The sequence below is a fragment of the Thermobia domestica genome, chromosome 9, assembly GCF_964235325.1.
Source record: "Thermobia domestica chromosome 9, izTheDome1.hap1.1, whole genome shotgun sequence".
In the NCBI taxonomy this organism is placed as follows: Eukaryota; Metazoa; Arthropoda; class Insecta; order Zygentoma; family Lepismatidae; genus Thermobia; species Thermobia domestica.
The window spans coordinates 134,350,144-134,364,253 of NC_137462.1; the positions used below are offsets into that span (position 1 = coordinate 134,350,144).

The following is a 14,110-nucleotide window of genomic DNA, read 5'->3' on the forward strand; positions in this document are numbered from 1 at the left end:
CTCGCTTCATTTTTTTAAAGCACTGATATGCGGCAAAATATTTTTTTTCAATGAACTGGACTTTGAACGGTTTGACATTACTGATTTCTTCAACTATATTTTAACATCTCTTACTTCGTGAAAATTAAATTTTGTTATACAGAGTAGGGTAAATAAAAGTGGCCCGGAGAACAGAGCTCCACGGTACAGAAAAACACAGAAAAGGAAAGGCAACAGTTCGCTAATATTTTTATAGCAGATGGTGAAAATGACCACCATTCATCTCTTGGCACTTTTGGGTTCTGGTCAGCAAATTGCAGAATACAGACTGAAGATAGGCTGCTAGAATTGCTGCAATCTAATCAGAAATGTTCTGCTGCAATTCTTGAAGACTATGAGGGTTGTTGCGATACACTTTAGACTGGACGTTTCACCACAGAAAGTAATCGCACACAGATACATCAGGTGACCAAGGTGGCCAGCTATGTAACTTTCCACAACGAAAACCCTCTTACTGCACTGTGAGTACCATCCTTACCTGTGCACTGCTCAACTCACACTGACACAGCCCGCACTAAGATCTGAACCGGTGGTGTGCACTTCACGTGGTGAGGTTCCATGCATTGCATACATTTACGTCCAATCGTATCCATTCGTCCGGGCCACTTTTATTTGTCCCATTTTGTATAATGGATTAGTTCTGTCTCCTTTAGCCTCAATGCGTACTCCTTGGACGTTAAACTAAAAATAATAAAATCTAGTGACCGAATGTAGTTGAGCAGTCTGAAGCGTTAGGCTGACAATCATAAGAGACAAAACCCATTGGGAGTTCGAAAACTTCTGTAGAACATGGTCGGATTATTAGCTCGCCTTACGATTGGAGTGTTCGTGTCCCTGTCGTATTGTGGATTGAGTGAAAAATTGAATTAGTTTATTAGAAGATTATGTTGATAAATGTCCCGGTAGCGGGAATTTAATAATAATAAAGCAGTCAGTGTTCGTGGCTCTAGTGCACGAGATTTAGTCATGCATAGTCTCACAGTTGATAAAGGATGTAGTTGCAAATCAATCACGTGCCTGAGGGACAGTTTGTCCCATTGTCGTTCAGCTCAGAGGCGTAGTCAGGAACCTATCTAAGAGGCTAATGACTGCCTAAGCATCACAAACACCCACATATATATATATCGGGTGTTCTAAAATGGCGCCCATCTACAGAGCGCTATTCTACAGGTCAAAATAAGGCAAAAATGCTATATAACGGTGTACACTCCGAGGCCTTCTTCAGCCGCTACAGAGAATCAATGTTTCACTATGTGGCGACAGGCCTGTATCCAGGGGAGTGTAGGGCGGCCGGGCCCTCCTAAATTTTTGCTGGCTCCCCTAAATTTTTCACGGTAGGCTTGCAAACAAACTATAATATAGTTGGATCGGGCTCCCCCTAACTTCAGCCGGGCCCCCCTACATTTTTGGGCTGGCTACCGACCTGTGTGGCGACATTGTAGATTAACTTGGAACCATTAGCATTGCTCTATGAATCCATCAAACCGTTACATTGATTGTTACGTTAATAGGTGCCGGTAGTGTCAGTATCTATTGACTGAAACTGCCATTTGCAAAGAATTGATGTAACTATTTGATGGATCTCTATAGTTCTCTCTCTATATAAGTGTCTTTTAAGCGGTACCGCATCACAATTTGCTAGACAAAATCGAAATGTGACTCATAATACGATGCTTCAAATCGTATTTTATTACAGAAGTGGGATGTTCTTGAAATAAACAAAATAGGTATTTCTTTATAACATGATTCTCTTGTCCTCTCACATATAGTTAATTCAGTGATAAATATCATCCGCTTATTTAAATGGTGGAAGAAAACTAGTGTTTGACTTAGGACAATAGAAAATATCTAAGAAAAGCGTTTGCCTATAATGTGAATCACAAAGTAAACACTGAGAGAATTAAAGTTATTGTATTTTTTTTTTTTTTTTTTTTTTTTGTCATACTGCTCACTCTATGGTCCGTATGTTAACTTTATTACATATTGAATAATTAATAAAAAGTTTTTCTTTTTTACATTAAAGAAAAAACAACTACTATCTTAGTCTATGGAACAACAAAAATTAGTGATTGTTTTTATTTAATATCATTATTTTTATACCATTTATCTTTTCATTCTCACACTGGATTCTGTTATACAAAAATAATTTATTTTTATCATTTCGTGTCCCTTAAAATAGTAAGGTAAATAATAATAAGAATTAGAATTGTTTCTTTGCTGCCAAAAATGTTATACGGAACTCATTATATATATATATATATATATATATATATATATATATATATATATATATATATATTTAAGTCAAAAAGTTCCTATGGACCTGTGGGGAAAAGTGCATAATTTCAGAGCTACGGCTGTCCAAAATAGGGAAAAAGCCAAATTTCAAGAGGCCCTGTTTCGAATTCAAGAAATCGTGGAATGGTGGTCATCAACGTAAAGGAAGTTACGCACACACAATCTAAAAAGGCATATTTCATTAATGTTCAATGGGTGTGCAGAGTATTCCTGCAGGGTGAAATTCCCAGACATTCCATCAGCAGAATTTTGAGATATGCTCTGACTTTATGATTGATCAAAAGTACGCAAACGATAAACCTTGACAGCAGTGAACACAGAATCCTTTGGCGCAATGTGAGAAGTGTTAAGGATGGTCAATAGCACGGTCTCTCGTATTCGGGTAAAAGTAGACACATGCCATCGACATAGACGGACCACATGCCATCGACTGATATGTGCACCATATGGCTATCCATAGTCATATTCTTTCCAGTTCTCTTTTGTCACACGTTATTGAAATAGTGATGAGATTTAGCTATAGATGGAAGAAATTACTGAACTAAATTTATTTTCGCTACAACTTATGTCCAGCCAGATGCCGTTTGTTCGACTGGGTGATGCGTAGTAAGCGCATAGGAACCCAATTGTGATAATTTCTATGGACCTGGACTGGAGCTTGATATCTCTTAATTCAGGTATGTGCCCAGTTACATCATGGTATTTGGCCAATATCGGAAAATTTTAGTATTTCTACCGGGAGCTAAAAGAGGAACCACACACACCTAAGTGTGCGCGTTAGCAATTCGGATAAGTTGTTCAGTACTATGTGTTTTAAAATCTTAAACATACACTTCTTCTTTCACACCCACAGACGAGAAATTTTGCTAGACACAAGAAATCAGAAAGATAAAAATACAGCAAATAACTTTTTTCTTCATTATGTTTTCTATGTCATCCGATTTATGTAGGATCGACGTTTATGATGAGCTTTCTCCACAAAGCCCAGTAATGGACTTGTTTCCCTGTTAGACCTTTCTCCTTGAAGTAATTCTTAATCATATTCATCCATTTTCTTCTTCGTCTCCCTCTATCTCTCTTTCCACCCATAAAATAACTTACATCCTCAGAAGTTGTATATTTGTCCCTACACATGAGTTTAGGGAATTAGTTATACCCTGAGTGTATAATAAATTTCCTTAGATCAGTTGAAGAGCTAAATATAGAGTATCTTCGAAAAGTTTCTTTTTAACAGGACTGATTATATTTATTTTTATTTGTAATAAATTTTAAAAAGTCGTAACACTGGAGATCGCAAATAGAACAAACTGCATGTAAGCAAAATCTGTTTGGAATATTACTGTATTAAAAGCTTGGACACAATCAAATTACCGTTATCTACACCACTGGCCTCGTATGTCTGTGGTACACGTTGTACTGGGTTTGACTTCCAGTGGAAGAACACAAAAAAACATTCACAATTATTCGCTTTCATTAACCATCTATCTCATTTATTCTAAAAGGTACAAACGTGGGACGTTAAACTAAACCAAAAAAAATCATTTCATTTCTCATCGTAGAGCAGCAGACAGTTTACAGCAACCTTAGGGGCTAGGCATTTTCATAGTCTGTTAAATTAGATCTTCGCATTGTGGTTCGTATAAGTTCAAAAGTCTTGGTACAATGAATCTTCCTATGATTGCACTGTGTTTTGCATCTAAATAACAGTGAATTTACATACGATATCCTAAACAATTCCAATAATTTATACAACATTGATGAATGAGTATGAAGTATCAATATCAAATAGCTAGAATTTGTCAAAGCAGCAAATACTGTAAACATCAAGAATTGTAATTGACTTATTACGCCACTGCGAACTACAGTGAAATATAATACAACAAAATACTTCATTCTGTAGCAAGAGGTAGTAATATGTTTACGCGTTATTTGAATTGTAGAAGTTCTTGTGAGGGAACAAATTGATGTTTAGGTGAATATTGTGAATCTATTAGATTTTTGAATATTGGGAATTCAGAGCACAAGGGAGTCAAGTTTCGTTACCAAACTTGTGAGAAAAAGAAACATAATGTTTGCACAGTGTACTTAAATACATCGAAAAGCTAGCAGTGTTTCTTTACATAATTTTTCTACGTTATTTACAATATATCTGGACATGAATCTTTTAATGCCGTAAAAAGATGCTTAAAGATGAGTGTCCCAAATGATCAAAAAGTCGACTTGATTCCCTTGTGTTCTTAACACTCCATATATGGTTGTTATTTAGTGCTGGAGATAGGAGATAATGAACGGAGAAAAGGAAAGAATAAACAGTTACAACTTTTTAACTGCACCCTCCGCCTTACTAGTAAAGACGGTTACGATCCTTACGTTTTATTATAATTGGGAAAGACTTGTCTATATTGGCGTACGTAGACCGGCAGTGATTTCTGAAATGAAAAGTAGCCCTCAATCCTAAAAAGAATTGCCACGCCTGGTCTGCATTTTAATTTAGTAGAAGAAATGAAATTAAAATCTTTCAGCTTAAATGTCCAACGATTATGCCCTTTAAGCTAAGGGAAATGAAAATGTAGGAGGAAACTGGAGTATCCATGAGAAAACCCACGGAAATTCAATAAAAGAAAAATTTGGTAGCATAAAATAAATCACCTCGAACTGTATATTGTATATAGCTGACAAGCGTAAGCACTATGCAGTCGGAACTTGCGTTGTAATTACTTCACTTACATCATCAATACATCGAAAGTGAACCTTTGTGATATATTATTACTGTTAAGTTCCTTTTAAAACGTGCTTCCTTAACTCAATTATTGACCTTGTTAAAAATCAATCTCATTATTCATGCTTCTCCCTGTATAGCACGAATACTTTTACCGTATTTGTATTTGCAATCATTCGAATTGTCCCAAATAACTCAATTTCAGACCGAAGGTCACGTCCATTGTGAAAGGGTTCTTTTGCTTTCCTTCAGTGGAGAGATACCTATTGTAAAATATAGTGATTAACATAGATTTATCTTGAATCACAATAGGAACAACCGTTTTGTATGGACATGGAGTGAAAGAGGAAAGAGCAACGTTATAAAACTTCTAAGACAATTAAATTACTGACCGTCAAGATAAGAAAAGAGAATGACGTGTGTATGTGTGTTCAGTATATGATTTCATTCATAATTTCAGCTTCCATCTCATAGGCTTACCACGTTCACATTGACCTCCAAATTTTAGGAACAAACAAACTATAATACCTCTCCCTTTTTCACCAGTTAAATGCGGTATTTTCTTCATCATCCATAGTGAGTACAGCAACCACTATTGTCCCCGGTTTTCTTTTATTTTTAACTTCTTCAATATTTCTTAAAAGGACATTTTTATTATCCCCTCTGGACCAAACATTTTTTTTTTTTAAAAAAAGAAAGTGGTCATACTTCTTTCTGTTGGTATGGTTGGTAAGTGCTCCAGTTAAATCAGTTTTGTATATACCACACAGAAATATAGGGCGTATATCCAAAGCACTAAATGTTACGTACACACACATTTAGATACATAATACTTGTCTCTCTCTCCCTCTCTCTCTTTCTATATACATGTAGCCTTCATTATTTTTTTAAAATTTATTTCTCGTACTCTCCTGCTACACCTGCTCGTGCATGGCTAAATTAAGAATATGACTGAATTTTCTTATGGTATAAAGAGAAAGGTTTTAAAAACAGTTTAACAACGGGGGTAAATGGAACCAGATGTAGGCGTGGTCCGGATTTTTTTTAAAAGAGACCTTTTGTTGACGTGCAAAATGTGCCATACCGGTTCGTAAACTGAAAAAAACCTTCCAATTTGCAAGGATATATAAAGAAGCGAATTTTACCATTTCGATATCAGTTTTCTGTGTGCAATACACTGCAATTTACGAAGCCCGTAAAAACCACCGTATACTCAACACATTCATCATGAAATTCTTGGTGAGTTCTTTGTTTGGATACCATTATGCACTCGTGCATGGATTTTTGTGAAAACTGTTGTGGAGCTTTTCTTTAAAACCTACGCTGCAAATAACGAATCAGTGTGAAGTTGCTGGACAGTGTTGAATTTACCGTTAACAGACTCAGCAAAGTTATCAAGTTAAAAGCAAAAGTGTGGTATATAATACTCAGAGGACATGTTGAAGTGATTTTTTTTTTCTAATGCTACTGGGAGGGGGCATGTGCATATGTGTAGACGAACTCTTTCCTTTCGTGTCCGTGGTCGCTTGCCTTCGATAAAGGCATAGAGCTCTCGATGTTACACCAGCATCATCAGACCTATGTAGAAAGCAAGGAATTGTGGTGATGGAACCCGAGTAATATGGGACCATCTATAAATAATACATTATAATATATTGTTTGGAAATAAATCTAACCTATGGGTGACATTACCCATGGATCTTTCGACTACAATGGGATGGGCTTATAATCCGTGTATGACGGTGACATCATTTGATCCATCGACAATCCACGCGTGGTCATAATGCCCTTTCGACAGTTTTACAGTTGATAGGAGAAGTTAGTTTAATTTCTAACTCTATAACATCCAAGTAATAAGTCGTCTTCAAACTCCCTTTTGCTATATGGTTAGTATGCTCGTCTTCGGTGCAGGAGACCCAGGCCCAATTCCCAGTAGAAGCACGTGTAGTTCGAGTCCCATATAGGTCCATGCAGGGCCGGATTTAGGGGGGTGCAAAGGTGGGCGTAAATATATACACTATCTAAAGTGAAAAGCTAGCAGTGCGTTTTGCAAAATAAATAGTTTAAGTCAATTTTCTGAAGGTTCAAGGAAAAGAATTCGTCGAGAGTAGACATTTAGCATTTCCAAAGGAATTCCTCATTCACATCACACATGCCTAAAGGCTTTTAAAAAATTCAAATTTAATTCAAATGTACTGGTAGTTATTGGTTCACCCCCCTCTCAGAGAATCCTGGAACCGGCCCTGGGTCCACGTCTCATATAACCTAGGTGCTGAAAGAGACAACAACACTCAATTCAAATTCAAGACAAGCCAATTCTCGTCCTTATGGCGTCCATGAAATTTTGACATTAGCAAGATGGAAATGGAGTGAATGTCGTCAATAGAATTTTAACAACAATTGTTGGATTGAGAGAAACCAAGTTGGAAGTTGGTTTCTAAACGAGATACGCGCTTAGAGGACTGAACCTTAATATTTTCACCACTGTTTTCTCTAGCGTGCAAATTAAATATCTGTCAGTTTGTTTAGAGAAATTCAATTTTTATTCCAATATTTCTAAATAAATATCGTCTTGTTCATTTAAGAAACAATATTGCTAAGGCTAACTGAAGATTATATATAATCTCCTGAACTCGTTTAATAGTACTAATCCTTTTCACTTTTTGAGGACAATAGATCTTTATCTTTTGTACTGTTCCCTTTGTTTTATATTCCATTCATTAGTCTAGAAATAATAATGTAAGCGATGCAACTTGGCTCGATGCATAAGTTCGTGCGATTCTTATATTTTATATTTTATTTTTATTCTGCTGTTCTGTTAATTCAAATACAAATACGACATAAACATAACATTAACATATTCTACTTGTGTAACAATAAATTGCATACATTTTACTGCCTCTCACATTAACTCACAATCACTCAGTGATGTATTTACCTCCATTACCTATGACCTTGTGCCAGCGTTCAGGTAGCAATTCAATGCCTCGCCTGTAGAACTGTTTTGGTTTTGACTGGAAGAAATCTGTTAGCCATTGGTCAAGAGAAGCTTTTCTGTGCTTTTCTTTCAGCAATTGCTTCATTCCCGTACACTGCACAAACTGTTCTCGCAGCTTCTGCTGCACTGGATCCTCGGGTAAACTCGAAGAGTAAAATGTGACGGAAATGATCACTTTTCTCAACTTGACATTCCATATTAGTTTGTCTGAAATGTATACAATAATATCTTCACAATCAAGAAAACCTGTGTTTCTCAACACACAAACTCCAAACTACGGAAAAACAACGGAATAACGATAAACAATCGCTTCACGCCACATTGTTACCAACCCAAAAGAAAACCACAATGAACTTATGCATCGACCCAATAATACTGTATGAGTGGTCCAAAGAGCTTTTCATTTAACCGTCTGAGGATCTAGGCGCCTAAATGAGATTCCCTATTTATTGGTCAATCATCAATTTTTACATCTCATATTAGGTTTGTGATTGGAAATTTAATGTCTTTTAAGTTCAATAGATAGTGTCCTAACCTTTGACGACATTCAGGCTGTTTCTTCAAATTAAAAGATTGTGTGACAGGAAAAAATAACTCGAGATTATTACTATTCTGAATTTGGAAAAACAAATGCAATTTTATTATTTAAAGTTTAGATATACCTGCTACTTGATTGATATGTTAGTAAACATCTCACTTAACTGTATAGTCATCAGAAACCTTAAAATATATCAGGTAATAAATATATTTGGAATTTGGCTTACATTTAATTATGCATCTTAACGATACAAGTGGGTTAGATATGAGACAAAACGTTTTAATTATCCATCATTAGGAAGGTAATTCTATTTAGGAAAAGACAACAGAAGGAAAATCGAAATGAGCTTTATTTCTGAGTGTAACAAGACTTGTAAACGGTAAGAAAACAAACTTTGAAACTAACTTACGCAAAACTAATTTCTTTAAAGAAGGCACTGTAGAAAATTTTAGAGAAAATTTACAGAACTTGCTAACGTCTCAAGGGCTTCTGAAAGAGATACCTCAAAGAAAACGGAATATCAACTCAGCCCCGGTTCTGACTTCAATGCCCTTGAGAGCATTAGGGGTATAAGTTTCAAGAACACCAAGCAAGGGTTTCTGATCTCATGTTAAGCAATATGTCCTGTCCACATAGCTTCAGTGCTAAAACGGAATTCTGCACTCTAATCAAGCAATTAGTGAAGCAATCATATATATTCTGAAAATATTGTACATCCGGCATTGCAATTGCTTCTACACAATCAAAATGTTCTTCCATCAACAACTCTGCAATACATTCACCAATTTGAATAAAGTTTTCGTGAATTACAAAGAACAGATTGTCCTATCAAAAACAACATTCAAATCGGTCAACTTTTGTTTCGAAGTTATTTTAAAAGTAAAATCTAGTTTTGGAGAGCACTTTGGAATTTCCACTCTAAAACAAGTGTCTCCGAAAGATCTGACATATTTTAGAATATAGATTTTATTTTTCTAAAGCATTTTGTACTATTAGTTCAGAAGGTAATCAAAGCTTGCCATTATTTAGAAATACTAAGCCTTATGCACGGTCATTCTGACGCGTGATTAGTGTCATACTAAATAGATCGACTAACAATATATTTCCTGCAGTAGTCAGGCTTTTAGTATGATGCTAACCATACGTCAAAATGACTCTGCATAAGCCCCATTCAATCTAGATATATATTTAGTTCAAAGTTTGTAGAAAATTTTCTTCCAAAATTTCCGTGTATTTTCTCTACGCACTTGAAGCAGAAACGTTCCACAGAATACCAAGAACTTTCTTTCAAATTTATCATTATATCTTTCCATCTCATTATCAAAGTCTCCCTTAACCTCGGTGCATAATCGTGCGACCTTAAACTTAAAACAAATAAGTTCTAAGTTATACGATAGATGTCCAACTTTAAGACGTGTGAATTTTAATGGAATTAACTCAAGCAGAAGTAAATTTAAAATTACACTTAACAAATCAGTTATTAATAATAAATAGTTTATAAAGAACTAATAGAAGTGATTTCTGAATTATGTCAAACTGTTTCTATGTAGTAGGAGTTAAAAACGTATCCCATAAAGTTTTTATAGTGAATATTTAAAAAATTAACAGTATTATCATTTTATGTACAAATCTTTAAGTCATCTCTACAACACAATTTTTATTAAGATAAGTTACATTAAGTTGAAAATATTATTACCAAATAGTGATCATTGAAAACTTTTTTTTTTAACCACTGATACTTGTTACTTAAATGGTTTACTAAAATGGAAGATGAAATAATAGTGTGAGATGCTCGTTAAGTTTATTTTTTCTTATTTCACTGCGTAATACTAAGAAAAGCTCACAATTTGGCAGAACTACCTAGATATGTATTTTAAATATTAACTTTTCATTAACATTTGTTTGCTTTGAAAACTTGTACTATAATCTAACCATGTTTATGTTCTAACAAAATAATCAATATCACACACTTTGGTATTCATTGTTCGAAAGTATTTCACAAAGAAACAGTTTCTGCATGTTGCTTATAATGTTAACAATTGCTATGTAGAATTTACTGTTAATCTATCTCGAATTGATTCAATAATTTTGATAGTTTATTCATTAATAGGTGTGGCATGGATGGACGCACTTTTGCTTGAAAGTTTTAAATTTAAAACTTATTTTTCTTAACTTGCTGCCTCTGATCAGCGAAGTATTTGTATTTTTACACATCTCACAACAAACTATAAAAGCTATCAGTGTTTCTTGTATTATATTCATGAGATAAAATATACGAAATTTTGAGTTTTTATTAAGTACGTATTCATATAACTTAGATTTACGTTTTTTTTTTTCTTTCTTTCATTTAGGTGTGCATCGCTCTCTTGGCCGCTGTTGCCCTTACTGAAGCCGGTATTGCTCCCATCGGCTATGCTGCCCCAGTCGCCGCTGTTGCTCATGCTCCAGTCGCTGTTGCCCACGCTCCAGTAGCCACTTCCTACGCCAATGTTAACTCCCTCCATCTTGGCCAAGCTGTTGTTGCCCGCCCAGTCGCTGCCCCAGTTGCTGTTGCTCATGCCCCAGTCGCCGCTGTTGCTCATGCTCCAGTCGGCTATGCTGCTCCAGTCGCCGCTGTTGCTCATGCTCCAGTCGGCTATGCTGCCCCATTCTACGGTTAAGCAAAGACGTAAAACTACATAAATCACGTTAATTGGTAAGTATATAAGCAACGTTAGTTACATTAAGGGTAGGTAGAAATCTATAAGATCTACACATTAAGAACTCAAAACTTTTGGTATGGTATGGGAGAACCAAGTTCGATTTTGTGTATTTAGATTTAGTGGCGTCTCGTGAGGAAGTCCTATTGTTAAAAAGTTTTGTTACTTCAAAGTAAGGGGGAAAACTTATATACTAATTCTTGTGCACAGAATTAGTGCATTAGACAAGTTTTCTTCTCTTCCCTTATGAGTCACCACTGTTCAGATTCTATGTGATGTGGCAAAGTCTGCGTCAAACACAACTTCAGTACCGGTAAAAGGGTCATTAAAATTCCAAATAATATTTTCGTTCGTTTTTTTATTTTCTTCTTATCTTAATATAATGTAATGCAGTCTATAGTTGTTAACATTTTTTTTTTTTATCAGAAACAATTTCCGTATCAAATTTTCATTTTTCTTCATGAACAGGAAACATTACTTTTTACAATCAATGTGTAGCCACCAGCGGAAGTTTATAGCAACCAAACGCGATTCTTTTTATCAGTAACTTTAAAATTATTAGAAGTTATATTATGAATAGATATTTCTCTACAAGAAAAAGTTTTTTTTTTTTTTAATTCTCTCCCTCTCCAAAAGGAATAAACCTGAAAGAATAACCTGTTAACTCACTTCACAGTTATGGAAAGAAGATTCCGAGTAATCTGTTTTCCATGGTGACTATACAAAGACGCACTCAATACAAATGCGCCTACCAGTTTTGTTTGATATCATTCGGAGTCTTTTGTCCAATGTTAAGTCTATTGAGTATCATTCACCCAAGTACTAACAAAATTCAACGCTGCTTGGCTTCAGTGACCTCACTGGAAATGTAAACCAGCACAGTTAGGGTATGGGTTGGTTAAATAGGAGTTTAGCACCTCTCTTCACTACCAAAGCTATATGGGACTTGAATGTTTATTTTAAGTTGAAATTCGAACCACCATAATGCGTTTGAATTTCAAGGCTGTCAAGTCGGGAATGGAACCCAGGACCAAAGAAGCGCCACTAGATCAGCAGGAAGGGTAGCTAGGGTATTTAGCATTCTTAGATTTATACATAAAAAACTAAATAAATTTAAATATAAACATTCCAACAGACAAAATTGATCGTACCCATAGATTAATTCCTATATCAATTTTGATAATGTGCACACAATATTTAACTTGTGCAATCATAACCTTGTTCCAGAAATAGACGATTCAAATTTTACTCCATGACCATGAATAATAGTTGATAAGATTAAAAAAAAAGTGTTCTTAACATTTAAATAAACTTTAGAAAATTTATAATCAATTAAATGTAGGAATTTATTTTGAACAAATGCATCCAAATGCGCTTAGAATCGATTTAAAATATTGCAATGATTTTATTATGTTGTTATCCTGTTTTCCTACAACGTTATCTGTTTTTCTCACAACGCTTTTATTATTATTATTATTATTATTATTATTATTATTATTATTATTATTATTATTATTATTATTATTATTATTATTTTTGGTTTGCTTGTTTGGTAGGATCAAATCTTGTATCTTAAAATTCACTAATTTCCGTACTAACCAGAGCTTAGAAATTGTGTACATTTATATAAATTCAGTAAGAACATAATATTTTCAGATAATTCTTGCTCTAGTTTATCGACTTGATGTAAAATAATTACACCAATATGAATACAACTTAGGTTGCATATATATATCAGAGATGCAAATAAGTAACAAAATTTTGCTAGCCCAAAAGAGCTACTAGCCCGCATCCCACAATAGAAATCGTTTACTTACTTTCAGTATGATGTTAAATACTGGCCCGCACCGATGAACGACTCGCCCCGGGCGAGTGTTTATTGGAATCCCTCATGTGTATATATATTCATTATTTAACAATTAAATATTGTTACAAGTTACAGTTTAATTCAAATTTATATTAACAGTTTTCTTAATATTATTATTGCTTTTGTTTCTTTTAATGGTAAATAATTGTAGAACATGTCCCTGAATTAGTACAGCTCTGACGATAAATGCAGGTAGCTTGTTTGAAATATCAATCAAATGACATAAACACGAATGGAATATGAAGTATCTTATTTATTGAATTATAAATATCTCCCTCATATATAATCAGTAATGATTCAACAATAATTTAGTAATTTTTGATGAAATAAACTTGTTTGTTAGTTAATAAATCACACAAATAAATTAAACTAACCAATCAATTATTTTTTCCTTTCTTTTCATTGTAGGTTAAAACTTCAACGCCATATTTTTCATGGTGATTCACGGCATCATATTCATCAATGAAAATTATGCATTCTTCTTTTATTGCATATGTAAATAAACAAAATTCTATGTGTTCTTCCACTTTATTTCCTCTACACAAAAATTATAAATTCTCCCCACCTTATTAAGTTAAATAAAATTGTTCTTATTACAAAAAAACATATTTATCAATTTAAAGTCCCTAAACAACCAACATGTCAAATATAAATTGTAGTTAGGATTCAAGCTTAATTGGTTGATTTTTCTGTTAATATAGTTCCTATAGAAATAGAAGTTAGAAATTAAATTTACTTTCTTTATACTCGTATTTGGGTCTCGCAATTATGCTAATAGAGACAAGTGGTAGTGCAGGTGAGTAATTAATTAGGAAAGAATTTGTGGAGTGCTTATATCTAGAGAAAACTATAGATTCAAATGAATATCACAGAATGATGTTTCCACTATAAGTTCACGGACTGTAATTTATTCAGAGACTTTAAATTCAGAGATAACGAGCATTAAACATTG

At 34.3% G+C, this 14,110-nt stretch overlaps 1 protein-coding gene across 1 annotated transcript; it reads left to right on the top strand.

The window, feature by feature from the left end:
- Positions 1–6,064: 6,064 nt before the first annotated feature.
- LOC145694135 (uncharacterized) lies at positions 6,065–13,752 on the top strand. The gene is made up of 3 exons (XM_081770251.1): positions 6,065–6,295; positions 10,944–11,287; positions 13,567–13,752. Exons 1-2 carry the CDS (start codon positions 6,284–6,286, stop codon positions 11,250–11,252), a joined length of 321 nt encoding a protein of 106 aa, XP_081626377.1. The 5' UTR covers positions 6,065–6,283; the 3' UTR covers positions 11,253–11,287; positions 13,567–13,752.
- Positions 13,753–14,110: the final 358 nt, after the last annotated feature.